General features: G+C 50.4%; 1 protein-coding gene across 1 annotated transcript in view; it reads left to right on the top strand.

Annotated features, from left to right (window-relative positions):
• NID1 (nidogen 1) overlaps nucleotides 1-18,069 on the top strand; it is an 81,419-nt gene extending 63,350 nt beyond the window's left edge. The window contains exons 13-20 of the mRNA XM_047702070.1: nucleotides 1,579-1,797; nucleotides 3,816-3,988; nucleotides 7,994-8,120; nucleotides 11,889-12,060; nucleotides 12,965-13,122; nucleotides 14,206-14,329; nucleotides 14,999-15,111; nucleotides 16,035-18,069. Coding sequence (XP_047558026.1) covers nucleotides 1,579-1,797; nucleotides 3,816-3,988; nucleotides 7,994-8,120; nucleotides 11,889-12,060; nucleotides 12,965-13,122; nucleotides 14,206-14,329; nucleotides 14,999-15,111; nucleotides 16,035-16,156 — 1,208 coding nt within the window. The 3' untranslated portion in view covers nucleotides 16,157-18,069. The remainder of the gene's footprint in view (nucleotides 1-1,578; nucleotides 1,798-3,815; nucleotides 3,989-7,993; nucleotides 8,121-11,888; nucleotides 12,061-12,964; nucleotides 13,123-14,205; nucleotides 14,330-14,998; nucleotides 15,112-16,034) is intronic.
• The last annotated feature ends 98 nt before the right edge of the window (nucleotides 18,070-18,167 follow it).

Below are 18,167 nucleotides of genomic sequence, written 5' to 3'. Positions count from 1 at the left end.
CTCACTGCTTCTGACCATGGGAGCAGCCCCATGAAGCAGACTAGTGTGAGAACTGGCAGCATAGACAGAAGGTACTTTAAATATTTGCTGGCAACACGCACACAATATCACCATAGAGGCCATGTTGCAGTGACAAATGAACATTTGAGTGTGGAATTTCAAATTCTGTCTGTACGTGTTGTCCCGTCATATTTCCCTTACTCCTCACAATAACGCATGAGATTAGTTACTGGCGCCATCATGGTCCTATGGTGAGGAGTGTGGCACATCCAGCATTGCGGACGTGCCCAAGATAACACCAAAAATGGTGGAACGGAGAGTCGAAAACACTTTTCAGACACAAAGTTCTGTGAAACAGATTATTATCTATTATGTTACAATGTATCTTATTACTAATACATTATATTAGTTAACACGTATTCATATGTGAATGAGCATATTTATATAAAATTTCTCCCTAACATAACTAGTAATGCCCTAGAGTACAGGTTGATAGCTACCATCCCCACAGGCCAAATCTGGCCCACTGTCTGTTTTTGTAAATAAAGTTTTATTGGAACTCTCATTCATTTACGTATTAAATTTGGTTGCTTCCATGCCACAACTGCAGAGGTGTGGCCGCCCTCCAGCCAGTGTGGAACTAGCTACAGCTCTGAGTACTGGCGGATCGTTGATTCTAGGCCATTTCCCACAGATAGAGAAGGATTTCCTTACCTGGGGATCCTAGTTGCATGGTTAAAAGGCCATGTTTCCTGCCAAACACAAGGTCATCTTTGAAAGGAAAGCACGGATTTGGAAAATGTGCCCTGGGGTGTTTGGTCTCCCAAATCTTTGATCTCGAGTCAGCGTGGATAATCAAGAAGCTTGAGATGATACAAAGGGTGAATTTCTCTTAAAGAAATACAAAGAAACGAAGTCTCTTAAAACAAATTTCTGTGATGCCCACCAAGTGATGAATGGATAAACAAGATGTGGTCTAGCCATCCCGTGGAACACTGTTCAGGCATAAAAGGAAATGATACACTGCTGGATCCTACACTGTGAACCCCGAAAACCTGCCGAGTGAGAGCGACCAGGCACAACCGGTCATGCGCCGTATGCATGACCGTACGTGTCACATTTATAGGAAATGTCCAGGAGAGGCAATCCATGGAGACAGAATGCAGGTTGCTGGCTGCCAGGGGCGGGGAGGAGGTGGGAGTGGAGAGCATGCTGCTTCTAGGTGTGAGCTTTCCTTTGGAGCCAAGGACGGTGGATCAGAATCCCATAGAGGTAGTGGTTCGATGTCGTATCATGACTGTACTAAATGGCACCGAAGGGCTCACTTCGAAATAATGAATGTTATGTTCTGTCCGTTTTGCCTCAGTGTTTACACACTGAAAACAAATCGTATAGGAGAGAAAAGAAAATGTAAATATCATCTTCTTGACAGTGACATCCGTTAAATAACATGATATTTTAAATTTTAGAAAGTGAACAACACAAAACCCAATGATCAGTTTTCATGGGTCTGCGTCCGCCATGGGGCTCCTGCCCGGCGACCCAGCTGACCGCCTCCCCTGTGCTTGTCTCTTGCAGAAATGGAGAAAACCCGATGCCAACTGGAGAGAGAACACATCCTCGGGGCAGTGGGGGTGATGGTCCCACAGCGGCCCGGCCTGTTTGTCCCTGAGTGTGACGAGCATGGGCACTACGTGCCTACCCAGTGCCACGGCAGCACAGGCCAGTGCTGGTGCGTGGATCGTGATGGCCGGGAGCTGGAGGGCACCAGGACCAGGCCCGGGATGAGGCCCCCATGTAAGTCGGAGGGCAGCACTGCACTGGGCTTGGGTCTGAGAAGGGCCTCAGAGACCAGAGTCCCAGTGCCTTTGAGCATCGCTGGGGGTCTTGCCCAGGGCACAGGCGGCACGTTCTGTCTACCCTAAATCCTGCACTGCTCTCCCAGCCCGGACCCCTCCCTTTCTGCCCTCTGCACCTCTCTTCTCTGTCTCCCTGGTCATGCACCCACCCCCTCCATCTCTCTATCCCCACCACCCCCCATACCTGTTCTCTTCCTCTCTGCACGCCTGTTGTGTACAAATGCTGGCGGGTCCCGCTGCAGCCATCCTGCGTGGGTAGCACAGGGTATGTGTACTGTGGGTCCCCCAGGGCACACTCCGTGCAGTGGCCGCCTGGGCTTCCAGCTGCGTGCTTTGTGGAAGGCCTTCACTGGGAGGTGCGGGGCCAGGAGCAGGGTCGGGGAGTGTGAGGCCAGTGGGTCTATGCTGCTTGGGACCTCTCAGCCTCTCTCTAGGATGGATCCCAGCTCTACAATCCTGCTTCTGTCTCGGATGGAGGAGATGGTCATTGTTGCACGTAATCAAAATCAAACACAATCAGTCCTTGAATCTCCATTCTCAATTCAGCTAGTGACCAGCTATTTTTGCAAAGCTGCTAAGAGGCCAAGTGAGTAGGGAGTGGTCTTAATTCAGCTCAGCATTAACTGAGCTTCCAATGCTGGGACCAGTGCCTGGGGGTCCAGAGGGGTAAGTCATAGCGTTGGCCCCTCAGAACCTGGTGGGACAGGTGAACAGGGGCAGGGCAGGGCAGGGAGAGGAGCTCACCGAGAAACCCAGAGGCTTATGTGGGCAGTGGGCCAGTTGGGGAAGGTGTTGCAGAGCCAATAGGTTACCAAGCAGAGGCAAAGGCAGGAGCTCTGGGGGGGCTGGGGTTGAGGGGCCTGATTCAGGCAGCAGGTGCAGAATGAGAGGTCAAGAGAGAGGAGGGGAGCCTGGGGGAGGGCCTTGGATGCCCAGCAGAGGGCCTGGACTTGATCCCGAGGGCAGCTGGGAGCCTGGGGAGGGTCTTGAATAGACATTGATGCAACCAGGTTCGGGTTTTAGAAATACAGCGGCTGACGGGTAGAAGCTAAGCTGGAGTGAGTGGCCCTGACAGGTGCCTAACAGGCGAGCGAATGACCAGCCGGCAGGCTGGCAGGGAGTTTGGAGAGGAGGGATGGATTCCAGAGATAGAAGAGGTCAGCCAGTCTGGTTCATGTCACTGACTGGGTGCAGTGGGCAAGATAGGCGGGCAGGGAAAAGAAGGGGAAACGGCCCCAGTGAGGACCGTCCAGCTCTCTCTGGTCAGAGAACCTGAGCCAGAGCCCGAGCCCTGGAAGGCCCATGTCCGGGCCCCCAACCTGTAGCTGGGGCAGCCTGTCCCTCCTCAGGACATTCTCTCGTCCTGGCGGGGAGTCAGGAGTCATGCCGGCTACAGGGGCAGCACTTAGGAGGCGAGGCTGACTCTCGGGAAGAGCGGACCCCTGACCCGTGTTCTGTTCCTGAAAGGCCGGGTGGGCTGTGTGTCTGCTCACGGGGCTGGGTCCACGGGGGTGAGCAGGGCCAGCTTGCTCTGAGAGCCCCTCCAGCCTGGGGAAACCCAGCACCTTCCCCTGGGGTGTGAGCTGCCTGGGGGCAGGGGTCCTGGGGGGGTTGTTCTTGCTGTCCTTTTGGTTCATGTGTCCGAAGCAGGGTAGGAGTGGTTACAGTATTTCTGTTCCTAAGGGAAGGCTAAGCCCTTGCTTTGTTTTCCCTTTCCACGTGACCTTTAATATGAACCTCAGGCCTTGCCTTATCATCTTCACAAATGCCCTCTGTGGTCTTTCCACTCCTCGTGTTTTTAAAGGTACAGTGAGCATTGTGTGGTTGTGCCGTTTGTGGTGCCATGAAGGTGGCGTGACCCCGGGCGTGTGTGCGTGTGTGCGCCCACGCGTGTGCATTGGTATGTGTGTTCCTACTGCACGCAGGCCTTGCTCACTGACCTCTCTTGCCACCCAGGTTTGAGTACAGTGGCTCCCCCGATTCACCAAGGACCCTCCGTTCCTACGGCTGTGATCCCCCTGCCACCTGGGACCCACTTACTCTTCGCTCAGACAGGGAAGATCGAGCGCCTCCCCCTGGAAGGAAGCAGCTTGCAGAAGACGGAAGCCAGGACGCTGCTGCATGCCCCAGTGAGTGCTGGCTAACCGCCCTGCGCGACAGCCGGCTTCAGGGACCTGGAAAATCAAGCCCGGGGTCGTTAGACCAGCCCCAGGCCTTGACCCCTGGACTTGGGAGCCTCGTGATTTCCATGGGACCCCAGTTGCCATCTCTGGATGGGGCCACTTGAGCTGCTCGCCCATCCAGGAGGGGATGAGGCAGAAGCAGGAAGGCCTTTCGGAGACCACCGTGGCGTCTGACCCCTTGCGTGGGGCGTCACAGGAGTTGGTGTCTCATCTGGGTGCCTCTCCCAGGTCCCACCTTGCCGTGCCGAATTAGTGCGGTGGCTCAGGTTTGGCACATCAGCTCTAGAGCCTCGTATCTGCCCCGAGGCAAAAACAGCCTTCAGCTTTGAGCTTTTCAAAGCATCAAAGATGCATTTTATGAGCAGGAGACTTTTGTCTGTTCAAGGTTGGATGCTTTTTTTTTTTTTTTTTTTTTTTTTAAAGATTTTATTTATCTATTTTTGCAAGAGAGAGAGAACAAGCACACGCCAGATGGGGTGGTGTAGAGGGAGAAGCAGACTCACCGCTGAGCTGGGAGCCCAATGTGGGGCTTGATCCCAGGACCCTGGGATCATGACATGAGCCAAAGGCAGATGCTTAACCCACTGAGCCCCCCCCCCAGGCTCTCCGGGGTTGGACGCTTCTGAAAAGCCATTTAGTTTCATCTGCCATCGTGACCGCCCCCTCGGCAAGAAATCCGGCCTGAGACCTGGGGGCTTCCGGCACAACTCGGTCAGGGTTGCCAGGGTTGAGGGGGACCCTCAAGTCCCATAAGGAGTGAAGAGGCTTTTCTCAAAACCTGTTGTCATTAGCCTTGACCCGACTATTCCGATCATATTCCTGCTCTACACAAAACCCTCTGATGGATTCTCCCTTCACCCGGAATAAAACCCAGTTCTTCCCATGGCCCCCAGCCACTTCTCGCACCCCATCCCCTGTCACCGTCCACCCCTGGCCCCCACCAGCTTCAGCCGTCCAGCCTTCTGTCTGGTCCGAGACACACCACACACATCCCCATCTCTGGGCCTTTGCACTTACCGTCCCCCTGCCTGGAGTCCTCACCCTCCTCGGCACTTGTGCAGTTCCGTGCCTCGCCTCATCCCACTTCTGTTGGCATGGCACCTCTCTGGGAAGCTGTCCTGGCTGTGTCCACACTGCTGTCTCCCTGTCCTGCTTTGTCTTTACCTTAGCACTGCTGGATACGTTATACAACAACATACATGTCTGTATCTGATGAATCTGTTCCCACTAGGAAGGAAGCTCCCGAGACCAGCAACGGCTGTCTCTGTCACGGACATGCCTGTTTCCCACTGCTGGGTCCTAGAGCCAAAACAGTGCTTGGCACGTGGGGACTGTTTGCAGAATGAATAAGTGATCGTTGTGTTCTTCTGCTGCCTCTCGGAAGCATAAATCTCTTCAGGGCAATCATCATTCTTTCTTCGTGTCCTCTGGTGCACGTGCTCAGGGTGCAGGAGGGGGTTGAGCCCCTGTGACAGTCATGGTCGCCCAAGACAAAGGCAGAGCCCCAATGTCAAGTGAGGCTGTGAAAAGCAAAACACTGAGGTAGGACGAGTGGAGGGGAGGGCCCTGAAACAGCGGGATTGACGTTCACCGAGTTCTTTTAATGTATGTGTCTTTGGTGTAGTTTTACCGTTTTCACTGCTTTACTGCGATGACGCAACCGACACCCCCATCCACCCCTCATCCCACAGAAACACTGTCCCCATTAAATAATAGCCCCATCCTTCACCAGCCATGAGTCTACTTGTTGTCTCTATGGATTTGACTCCTCTACTGTGCCTCATGCATTCGGAATCCTATGGTATTTATCCATCCGTCCATGGTGTGGCAGGTGTCGGAATTTCCTTCCCCTTTTTTTTTTTTTTTTAAAGATTTTATTTATTTATTTGACAGACAGAGATCACAGGGAGGCAGAGAGGCAGGCTCCCTGCTGAGCAGAGAGCCCGATGCGGGGCTCAATCCCAGGACCCTGGGATCATGACCTGAGCTGAAGGCAGAGGTTTAACCCACTGAGCCACCCAGGCGCTCCTAATTTCCTTCCTCCTTAAGCTGAATAATATTCGTGGCACAGACTGAGCACACTTGGTTCATGCATTCTTCATCGATGGACACTTGGGTCACTTCCACCCGTTGGCTGTCGTGAGCAATGCTGGTGTGAACACGGGTGTACACATTTCTGTTCAAGTCCCTGCTCTCTCTCTTTTTGACCATAAACCAGGCCTGGAATTTCCAAATCATATGGTAATTCTGCAGATTTTTAAAAATTTTTTGAGGAACTGCCATACTGTTTTCCTTAGTAGCTGCACCATTTTCCATTTCTGCCGGCAGAGTACAAAGATTCCAATTTCTCAACCTTCTTGTCAACACTTACTATCTTCTGGTTTTTAATAGTAGCCATCCTAATATGAGTGAAGTGGGGTCTCATTGTGGTTTTGATTTGTGTTTCTCTAATGAGGGATAGTCTCATGTTCTCATGTACTTATGGACCATTCGTGTGTCTTCTTTGGAAAAATGTCTACTCGTATCCTTTGCCCATTTCGTAGCTGGCTGGCTTGTTGTTACAGAGTGGTAGGATTTCTTTATATATTCACTTTGCATTTCCATAGATATTTTAGAGTAAGCTTGTTTCTACCAAAGGGGGGAAAAAGCCTGCTGGGATTTTGATCTCGATGGCACTGAGTCTCTAACTCTGTTTAGGAAAAAAATGATATCTTAGCGATATTAAACCTTACAATCCATTAGACTAATTTTTCTCTTCATTTATTTGAGTCTCCTTATTTTCATTCTGTGATGTTTTATAATATTCAGTATAGTATATTACATATTTAAAAATATTTGTTCTTAAATATTTCCGTGCTATTTTTTTGGTGCTATTATAAACATTCCTTACTTTTTGCTACTATGTAGAAATACCATTTTATATTGACCTTGTGCCCTGCAACCTTGGACTGAATTCAGTTGGTAGTTACGATAGTTTTATAGATTCCCCAGGATTTTCTACAAAAACCATCAAATTGTCTTAGAGTGGTTTCACCTCTTCCTTTCCAATATTTCTGTCTTTTTTTAAAAGATTTTATTTATTTCAGAGAGAGAGAGTGTGTATGCACATGTGCACAAAAGAGAGAGAGAAAGAAAGAGCGAGTGCATGAGCAGAGGAGGGGGGCACAGAGGGAAGCAGACACCCCGATGAGCAGGGAACCCACTTCAGGGCTCAATTCAAGGACCTGGAGACCATGATCTGAGCCGAAGGCAAACACTTAACCGACTGAGCCAACCAGGTGCCCTATTTGTGTCTTTTTTTTAAAAGATCTTTAGGTAGGTAAAAATCTCTTAGATGGTATATAAAAAGCATTAGTCATAAGAGAAACAATAATAAATCTAAATAAATATTTTAAACTTTTGTTTTTGAAGAACGCTATTAAGAAAATGAAAATAAAACAAAACAAAAACAAAGTGAGAAAACAAACTACATAATGAGTGGAAATATATATACACCTACACACACACACACATATATATGTATAATGCAAAAGATTTTCATCCGAACTACATAAAGAACTCCTACACCTCAATAATAAACATTTTTAAGTAGACTAAAGACTTGAAGAGACTTCATTAAAAAAAGGTGTCCATGGGGCACCTGGGTGGCTCAGTCAGTTGGGCACCTGCCTTCAGCTCAGGTCATGATCCCAGGGTCCTGGGATCAAGCCACACGTTGGGCTCCCTACTCAGTGGAGAGTCTGCTTCTCCCTCTCCTTCTGTCCCACCTCGGGCTTGTGCTCGTTCTCTTCCTCCCTGTCTCTCTCTCACTGTCTGTCAAATAAATAAATAAAATCTTTAAAAAAAAAAAAAAAGTTGTCCAGGTGCCTGTAAGCGCGTGAAAGATTCCCACCATCGTTGGTGACTCAGATGCTAGTGAGTGGGCCATTTTTATGCTGTCTGTACTTCCAGGATAAAGTCATCATTGGACTGGCCTTCGACTGTGTGGACAAGATGGTTTACTGGACCGACATCAGTGAGCCTTCCATTGGGAGAGCCAGTCTGCATGGTGGAGAGCCAACCACCATCATTCGACAAGGTGGGCAAGCAAACACCACTCTCTCTTCTTGGTTAGGCTTCTGGCAGCCCAAGTGGCTCTTGGGGAAGAGCAGAAGGGGTGTGTGGTTGCATACAGGATATAGGGATTTGAGTGGGGCTGGGTTCTTGGCCTCAACACCACCCTTTCCAGCCTTCTCTAAAAAGCCCTCCAAGGACTCATCATGAAATCGTGAACACCTTATCTAGGATTTGTTGCCGGCCTAAGAAGAATAAAATTAAAACTGGCTGTTGAGCCTAGAATTGATTCTCAGAATGTCTGCCTTATGGTATATGCTCCATTAGGGAGCTGCGTCATAAAGTAGGGAGGATTACAAGCATATTGGCAAACATTATCCCTGATAGTTGTCTCTTCCCAAGACAGTTTTCAAGTCAGAAGTTATCACTTAAACCTGTGACATCACGGTAGGGGCGCCTTTTTTCCTTTACTCCCCATGGCACTTGCTCAGACTGCCTGTGACTGAGTACAGCAGAGCAGGCTGAGCTTTCACAGGTATCCTTCCAGTTTTAGTTGCATCACTGATAACACAGCGCATAACACTTTGGCACAGCCCACCCCTCAACACTTAACCTCGATTCCTTAACTTATAGAGGTCGATTTAAGTCAAGGACTCTGTGTGTTGTTGTAATGTCTACTTTCAACAAGTCATGACTATTTTATGTGGATATGTTTTATCAAGATTATAAAGACCCAAGGACCTGTATAAATTCCCCTTTACTGAAAAGGTCAAATGTCACATATTGCTAAATCAGTAACTCATCAGCTGACTTGCAGGTATTTTCAATCAAAAGACGCTGTCATGCCAGTGATAGGTCTTGTATAACATCAGTCTCGCTTCCTCTCTAGAGCACTCAAATCGAAGACACACCTTCAAAATGTTTGAGCCTCATTTGGTATTTCTTTCAACTTGGGGCTGAATGTTGCTTTCCTAATTTCCAATTTAATATCTCTGTAAAAATTGATATTCTGGAAGGGTCCCCATGTCTGTGGAACAGCCTGTGTGGCAGTTTCTTTTGTTTTGTTCTGTTTTGTTTTTTTCCTTCCTTGGCTCCTTCACAAAAGCTGATGCAGCAGGAGCAGGAATCAAGCTGAGGTTGAGTTAAACACGTCTAGCTTCGGACATAGATCCCACATCCTTTTCTAGAAGTCAGGGTGCTGCTTAAATGATGTCTGCCAGTTTTCATGGTTTGGCTTAATGAGCAGAATTTTGAAAATGCCTTTTTGTGTCTTCTCTCTCTCTCTCTGTTAAAAATGTTGCTGTTATCTTTGGTTTGACTTGAGAACCCAGTGGAAGGGGGAGTAGGTCATCACTGCTATTTCCTGTTGCTTCTGGAACTGATAATCATCCAAGAAAGCTTTAAACTCAGTAAGAAACATTCCAGGCAGAAGTCCACTGTGAAAATAAAGAATGAAAGTAGAATGTGACCTTTGTAGAGGAAAGATCACTGGGGATAAATTTTCTTTTATTTAAAAAGAGAGAAAGAAATTTCCATGTCAGGACAGGTTGGTGCCTCGCTAGTGAGTGAAGGTAGAATGGGGAGCTCTTCTTTATTTCATGCTGTCCGAATGCTAAGCATCTCTCTCCTTCCTTGAGTTAAACTAACCAAATATCTTTAATAAGTCTCGTAATCTGTTCCCTCTTAATGTAAGCAGTACAGAAAATACTGCCTTGCTGTCTTGCCCTCTTGCCCTGATTGCACAGTAAAGGATGAGGTTTTCCAGACCCTTCTTTGGCATGATAGTTCAAAAGGAAGTATTTTCCCAGGTATATCTGAGTGGCTCAGTTGGTTAAATGACTGCCTTTGGCTCAGGCCTGGGTCCCAGGGTCCTGGGATCGAGTCCCATGTCCAGCTCCCTACTCATGGGGAGTCTGCTTCTCTCTCTCCTACTTCTCCTGCTTGTGTTCTGTGTCTCACTGTATCTTTCTGTCAAATAAATAAATAAAATATGAAGAAGAAGAAGAAGTATTTTCCTGGTTGGAGGAGGAAGTTTGATTGCTCTTGGGTTTGAAGTCGGGACCAGAGCTGTTCATAAGGAGACAGAATGACACGGGGTTTCTGGGTGCCCCTGGGTGTCTTGTGAAATAATGCCATTGAACAGCCTTTCCCCCTGACTCTTCTTTGTGTCTGAGTGCACCACACACTCTGCAGTGTCACTGGCAGAGGACGTGCTCATCCCAGATATACCCCAGAATGATTTATTCTGGTTTTTGTCTGAAAGACACAAGAGGTCTGCAGAGGTCAGACTCGCTGCCCCTTCTCCTCTAGGGATATGGGAAATATTGTAATACCTCACAGATCTCTACTTCTGGTTTGAATGATAAAAACCTTGTTCAAGGGCTGTTCCTCATTCTTAATAAACTTGCCCTGGCAGGGGTTCTTTCCAGGGGCTGGGGCTTTGGTGTTTCCAACGTCCACAGTCAAGGTCATGTTAGGCACCGAGGGAAGGCTGCTGTGAGAGAGCTGAGGGTCTGAACCACTTACACACTGACGAAGGAGCACGTGATTCCTCAGATGCTGGGGGAGGATTTCCTCCGACCTGGATTCCTTGGGTTAGGGTAGCTCCATCCTTGACCTCTTCCCCTGTTGGCTTCCAGCCGTACCAAGTGACCTTTAGCTCTCAAATCAGTAAGAGGACAGAATCCTTACTTACCCCAGAAACCCTGGATTGGGATCTAATGTTTAATTTGCTTTTCTACATCGTCAGGGAATCAGTGCAGCCTGGAACTTGTGGTGAGGTTAGACGGGCACTGAAGGCTCGTACCACAGCTGGCTTGTTGTGTGGCAACCCTGACTGGAAAGTCAGTCACTGACAAGCTAGTAAGGACTCTGGGAGTGTTACTTGTGATCACGGACACCCCTTCTTTGTACTTCTAATACTTGCAGAAAAGAAATAACAAGCTATGATTTCTTGCTATTACTTCTCTGAGGTGACCCTTTTCCCCCAATAACTAATGACTAAGGCAAATCTGTTTTGTTCCATCTCTGGCAGTTCTCCCACCCCCATGGACTCCAGCCACCCACAAGTACATATAGTCCACTTCAAGCTGTGCCCAGTCTTCCTTTATACTTATGTGCTGGTCCCTCTGTCTGGCAGCCCTCATCTAGGATCTTTGCCTGGCAAACTCCTACTAGTCCTTTGGGAGCCAGCTTCACGTGTCACCTCCCCTAGAAATCCTTCCTGGGTCTCCCCAGGCTGAGTCCGGTGTCCGCCTCCACGTTCCCATAAAACCAGAACTCCGTCTGAATTACGAGAGCTTGCAAGCTCCTGGAAGCCAGGGCCACAGCTGAGGTGTGATAGCGGGCTTGGTTCCCAACGTGGTACCCAGGGTAGATGTCTGCCAAGTCAATGAGCGACATTTTTAAATTTTTATTTATTTATTTTTTAAAAGATTTTATTTATTTGACAGACAGAGATCACAAGTAGGCAGAGAGGCAGGCAGAGAGAGAGGAGGAAACAGGCTCCCCACTGAGCAGAGAGCCCGATGTAGGGCTCGACCCCAGGACCCTGGGATCATGACCTGAGCCGAAAGCAGAGGCTTTCACCCACTGAGCCACCCAGGCGCCCGAGCGACATTTTTTAATTCATCACTTTGAATGCTGGTTAACTTATCACAGCGAGCATTCCACATTCCCTTTTGTTTTCCCAAAGTCCAAGGATTGAACACTGCGTGAAATAACACCAAGTAATCAGAAAAACCAAATCCCACCTGCTGAAAAAAACCCAGAAGTGTCCTGTGTTTGGTTCTAGATCTTGGAAGTCCAGAAGGCATCGCCCTTGACCATCTTGGCCGCAACATTTTCTGGACAGATTCTCACTTGGACAGAATAGAAGTTGCAAAGCTGGATGGCACCCAGCGCCGGGTGCTGTTTGACACCGACCTGGTGAATCCCAGAGGCATCGTGACCGACTCCGTGCAGGGGTAATGTGGTGGAAATCTGGGCGCGTCTAGTCCATTTGCTGCTGCTCTTTAATATAGTTTCAAGCGTCAGTCTCTAACTCTGGCACTGCTCTCCGGACATGAAGGCCTCACAGGACGAACAAGTCCCAGTAGGTGGCTTAGAGATATGCACGGGGAAATGCCAGGACATTGATCCCTGTTCCCCTCCACTATGGACTTGACCCCATGCTCCACCTCTAAGTCTTTTAGGAAGGGGCTCCGTAAGTCAGCAGCTCAGAAGTTGGTTATTTCCCTTTGAGTTGAATGTGGATCAGTACCTGAGTTGTACCAACCCCGGAAGGGTATCAAGCAGCGTGGATATCCCTGGGGCTCAGGCCGACACACCATGGACCCCCAGAAGACCCTTCCCGGGTTTTGTCATCCCATCGATGCTTTCTCTCTTGCTCCCTACAGCAAGCTCTGAATCTTACACACAAGGCCCCTCCGTGCCTTCACACTTTGATCCCTTCCCTGCGAGGCCGCATCCCTAGTTCTGTGGCCCTGTGGCCACCTCCCTGGTGGCCGGTGCTGTGCCACCCTGTGTAGGGACAGCAGACAGGAACTCCCACATGTTTGTCTCGGTTGTGGTGTTCTGTTTTGGGCTCTATTTTTGAACTGCTTTAACCAGATTAACATGAGATGGAACATGTCAGTTGTGTTGAAGGGAAGGGAAGTCACCGGTAACAGAGTATCCAAATCCAAACAAAGAGCCAAATCCAAGTCTCCTTGCAAAGGACCTGTCTTACCGCCTCCAGACCGTTTTCGCCATCCCGTGTTTGAATGTCTGCTAATGTCTTCGTTGTGGTTTCTTTTAAACCTGCTTTCGTAAACGTCTCCCCCACCGTCGTTACTCCCCTGCCTCTTTCCCTTCCTTTTCCTCTTCTAGGAATCTGTACTGGACGGACTGGAACAGAGATAGGCCCAAAATTGAAACTTCATACATGGACGGCACGAACCGGAGGGTTCTCGTGCAGGAGGACCTGGGCTTGCCTAACGGGCTGGCGTTCGATGCCTACTCGTCTCAGCTCTGCTGGGTGGACGCAGGTGACCAAAAGCCCCAGGCCTGACTCCTGGGGTTGGAACAGTGCTTTATTTTTCTTTAAACATTTATTCTTACCCACTGTGGGCTGGTGTCTGTAACGGGGAAGACGGTGTGAGAGAGCTCTATTACTCCCCGCCCCCCCACCAAGAATTGCTTCCCATCTTTGCTCTGCAACGTATTGTTTCTCTAGGCTTGACGCTCACTGTCTAGGGCGAGTTCTCAGTCTTCTGCGTCAGGGGTTAGCACCTCTAGCCGGGTCTAGCCTGCCATCTGCTTTGGTACCACCCGGGTCTTATAAATGGTTTTTACATTTTTCAATGTTACATTTTAAGAGGTTACATAAATGCCTCCGCTGTGTCCTCAATTTTGCCTCTTGGCCCACAAAACCTAACTTAATTACCATCTGGCCCTTGGAGAAAAAGTGTGCTGACCCCTGGAGCGTGTCCTCATCCTAGTGTTATCTGTTACGCAATTCATGACTTACATTGCTCTCGCTCGAATCTGTCCCTCGGGGCTCAGGCAGGACTTGGAGCCAAGGAAGAGAAAAGCGTTTGGTCCTGCTTTCCGCCCTGGCCCTGGGGTGTCCCTCAGGCAAGGGATGTGGGCGGGTGCTCCATAGGGGAGCAAAGTCAGCCGTCCCCCACGTGTCTGTGGAGCTCCTGCACTGTTCGCAGCACTGTCAGCTGCCATGGTGGGGGGGTGCTGCGAGGAGGGCATCTTGTGTCCGGTGCAGGGGCTCTGAGGGAGGCTTTAGGGGGCAGGGACTTGAGTGAGAGCTGGGGGGTGTCATCAGTCCTACCATGTCCCCAGGCACTCCAGGAGTGGGTGGGAGCACGGAAAGGCCCCTTGGCTCCAGCCAACATCAGAACCAGATCTGGGTGCTCCCCCCGCAACCCCCCGTAGAGGTGGGGATTGACCAGGGCAGAGAGAAAGCTTTCCACTGTCAAGAAGAGCAGGTCACATGTGTTCTCCAGGATCTGTCATCATCGTGCTGACTCCTCTCACCCTTGCCCTCCTTACTCATCTTGACACAAAGGGGCCGTTTCTCGGGTACACAATGAATGCCTTGTTTTCGCTCCGCACAGGCACCAGTCGGATGGAGTGTCTGAAGCCCGGCCAGTCGGGACGACGCAAGGTTCTCGAAGGGCTCCAGTACCCTTTTGCGGTCACCAGCTACGGGAAGCATCTGTATTACACAGACTGGAAGACGTATGTCAGTGGGGGGTGGGGAGCCTCCCCTGCCACCCTGTCTCTGGGAGGCCAAGCCTTCCCTGGGGGAACTCTTAGCATGACCTTCCAGCATCCAGAGATGCCCGCCCTCTGCCTTGCCCTTCCAGTTGTCAGGAGAGGACGGTGAAGGAGTTCGGGGGCTGAGGGCGCCTTGGGGGCAGGAGGTGCCGTTTATTCGTCTGTTTGCTCCTGCATGGGCACCTCTTCAGACTTCTGGAGCTTGTCTGTTCTGTCCCCACGAGCTGGCCCGGGGTCCCCCGGCGGGTGGGCCCCATGCCCCCGCCATGCCCCTACTTCCTTTCGCTTCTAAAACTGCAGTGTTCCCACAGCCCCTGCTCGCCCACCCCTTCCTGCACAAAGGAGGGGTCAGACCACGCCAGTGGCTGCAGCCAGGGCCATCTGGAGAGAAAGCCATTTCCCCAGCTTGGAGTTTAGAGCTGAGGGGAGAGCTTTGCTAACCTTTGTCCCTTTTTAAGCAGCCAGAGAGACGCAGGCTTGTCCCTCCGCAAGAGGAGGAGGGGGGATGGCTGGGAGGAGCTCAGGCCAGTGTGTCCCTGTGTGGCCTCCGGTGTGTCCCCCAAACCACAGAAGACAGAAGGTTCGAGCCAGCAGATGTGCCTTTACCTTCCGCCTTTTGGTGTTCTGCAGGAATTCCGTGGTCACCGTAGATCTTGCGATTTCCAAAGAGGCCGATACCTTCCAGCCCCTCAAGCAGACCCGGCTCTACGGAGTCACAACGGCCCTGTCTCAGTGTCCTCAAGGTAACCCACGCGGGTTCTTCCTATTCAGGGGCTGGGAGGGCCCTGGCCTGCAAGCCCACAGCCCTGGCCACTTACCTGTCTGGCCCCTTGCAGCCCTGACCACGGGGCAGGGGAGACTCGGTCCCTTCCATCATGGGTCTTCATTATTTAGTGGCTGAGCCAAGTGGAAAACTCTAGGGGACGAGGCTGGGACGGTGGACCGGGGAAGGGAAAGCGTGCATCTCGGGCTGGTCTAGAAGTAAGTGGTCTTAGGGTTCCAAACAGGAACATCCGTGTTATCATCTCTCCTACTTTAAAAGTCCGTCCGTGTGGCCCCCCAGCCACCGTACTCATCGCTGCTCCTAACAGTCCCGAACGCGCCCAGGGAACTTTGTGCCAGAGCCGGGTGCCTCACACACGGCAGCCCTACATGCTCAGGCCGGGTGCTCCTTCGTTCCCTCGTCCTCGTAGCAGCCCCCCGAGGCGGGCACCAGGCTTGTGCCCATTTCATGCATAGGAAAAGCCCAAGCCACGGGCTCACAGAGGCACGGCTGGGGCTGAGCTGGGCAGCCCGGCTCCAGAACCTGCTCTCCCCGAGCTCGTCCTCCCCGGCTTCCCACCACCGCACCCCCTACCCGCCAGCCTGGTGCAAAGCTGAGGGTACAAGAGAGACACTGCACACTTTGTGCTTGGAAATCCCAGCTCCGTGTTATAATCTGAACCAGAGAAGCCTTCCCGGGTCCCGTTCAGCAGCTTTGGTGCCAAATCTGCATGGTCCCTGGCTCAGGAACCGTGAAATGATAGTCTTGCCCACCTGGCAAATCCTAGTGAGGATTCCCTGTTCCTGCAGCAGCCACGTGCTTGGCCCCCTGGAAACCAAAAAGGGGGCTCATAGGGGGGCTGCTCTCTCAGGGGGCAGTTGAGCTGATTTCTGCCTTTTCCAGGTCACAACTACTGCTCAGTGAACAATGGTGGCTGCACCCACCTCTGCTTGGCCACCCCCGGAAGCAGGACCTGCCGTTGCCCCGACAACACGCTGGGGGTTGACTGTATTGAGCGGAAATGAAGACGAGAGTGTCTTATTCCCTCTGGACATATTCAACACCCTGCTTGAAAGGGTCCAGACTGAAAACTCTCTGACCTGGTGGCCACCACGCCCAGGTCCTACCCAGCCTGAGCCCCAACAGTGTTCCCTTCACTGTCCCCCAAAACATATGCCCTGGGCTTCCAGAATGGGAAAGCCTCTTCCCCTGCACACAGAAAACCCTCCCGAGGGAGGACTATATGCCCATCCCAGTGCTCTGGAACCTTTCCCCAACTTTGCACCCCAGTGGTGAGCGGAGCCTCCCCAGGCCTGAACTGCCATCTCCGTGGCATTATGAGCTCAGCCTCACTCTGACACACCTGCCATCCTGTTATCTCCCTGACACACCAGCCAGGGCCACCGAGGTGAGGCTGTGAATGAAGGAGGGCGTTAACCCTCCCCCTCTTTGCCCTCGGTGCTCTGATTTCCCTCCCCACACCCCTGGTTTTTCCCTGAGTTCTGTCCCACCTGCATCCTGCCCTAGGCCCCCATCACAGTGAGCAAACCTTGCCCCTTATTCAAAACCCACCCTGTCTTAGGGCTGCGTGGACACTTGTGGGCCATGAGGAGAAGCCCCTCCCAGATAAGTGACTGGCATTTCAGCAGTAGCCTCTGGTAAGCAAAGCCTTCAGTCAAAAGAGTATCTGGTGGTAGGAATTTCAAGGTGTGGAGTCAGGTGTTTGAGGGTAAGGATTGTTTGGAAGTGCTTACTTAAGTTACATCAATGGTAACCAACGTATTCCTCTTTGCACAAAGCACTTGGATCCCAGCATCTGGTCTCTTGAGTGGCCTGGCCCCGTGGCTGGCACCGATCCCCCCTCCCTCACTTTAGGCATAGCTGGGGGCTGGTATGCCTCCCCCAAGTTGATGACCTCCCCGCAGACCTTCCCCACTCTCCCACCCTTGTGAGAGCTGACCGCCAGTCACCATGAGCTCACTTCTCCTTTGTCTCTCCCTCTGCTCATGGTCTTGCTGGCGGTCTTCTCATCGAAGAGGACCAGATCCTGTATTTATACCCCTGACCCAGACCCTTGATTGCTCATTGGTGTCATTAAAGGGACCACGGCCATCTGTCATGTTGATATGTTTAAAAACATCTCCAGGCCAGATGAGTAGCTAATGTTACCTTTTATCAGCTGTTTCCCAGAGTTGCAAAATAACAGGAATTTTTAATTGAAAGCTGGACTTCAGGTGTGAGTCAGGAAAGGTTAGGGTAAGGGAGTAGCGAAGGCACAGCGGAAAGGTCTCACAGAGATTGGTCAAGAGGAAAGAGTAGAGAGGGCTATTTAACAACAGCAACGAGAAAAGCTCCTTAATAATCCCAAAGAGGAAATGTACCTTTTGCCAAAGAACGCTTACACTTGAGGACATGGAAGAATTTGCTTGTTTTTCTCCCTGGGCCAGAGATCCTTGCCCTTATCTGCAAAGCTCAGCGAGCTCATCCCTCCCCGCCCACCCCTCCTCCCCACACTGTCCTCATCTGCTTCAGCAACGTGGTGGTGCCTGGATGGGGAAAGAGCCTTTCCCTGGATAATTGGAGTTTGTTGTGAGAGCCAAATATATCCTCCCAAATCACATGATTTGGGGATACATGGGTCTTTTATCCAGCCCAGCTCCCTGAATTAGTTTTGCTTTTTTTTTAATGTATTTATCATTCCATATCAAGCCCTCTATATCAAATGTTTGTTATGATTTTGTATAGTTTTTATAACTTTTATTCATTTTACTAGATTCATTCTAACAGTGTCAAATGGTTAATTCTTAAACTGTTGGAACCCACTGAAGGTGCTTATTAACTATTCCCCCAGATTTATACAAGTATTGGATGATTCCTTAAGTTTACAGTTGTACAAATATCAGTATAGAAAATTAAACAATTTTTTTTGTTAAAAAAATCTTTATCTTGTTTGAAAAGACTTACTGTTGGGTGATTTGTGATGAGATGATAGCCATTTAATAATCTGAATATAGAATTACCGTATCCAGCAACTCC

Source organism: Lutra lutra, chromosome 14 (genome assembly GCF_902655055.1).
Source record: "Lutra lutra chromosome 14, mLutLut1.2, whole genome shotgun sequence".
Lineage (NCBI taxonomy): Eukaryota > Metazoa > Chordata > Mammalia > Carnivora > Mustelidae > Lutra > Lutra lutra.
The sequence above is the reverse complement of the archived record's forward strand: the minus strand, read 5'-3'. Positions and strand labels throughout refer to the sequence as shown.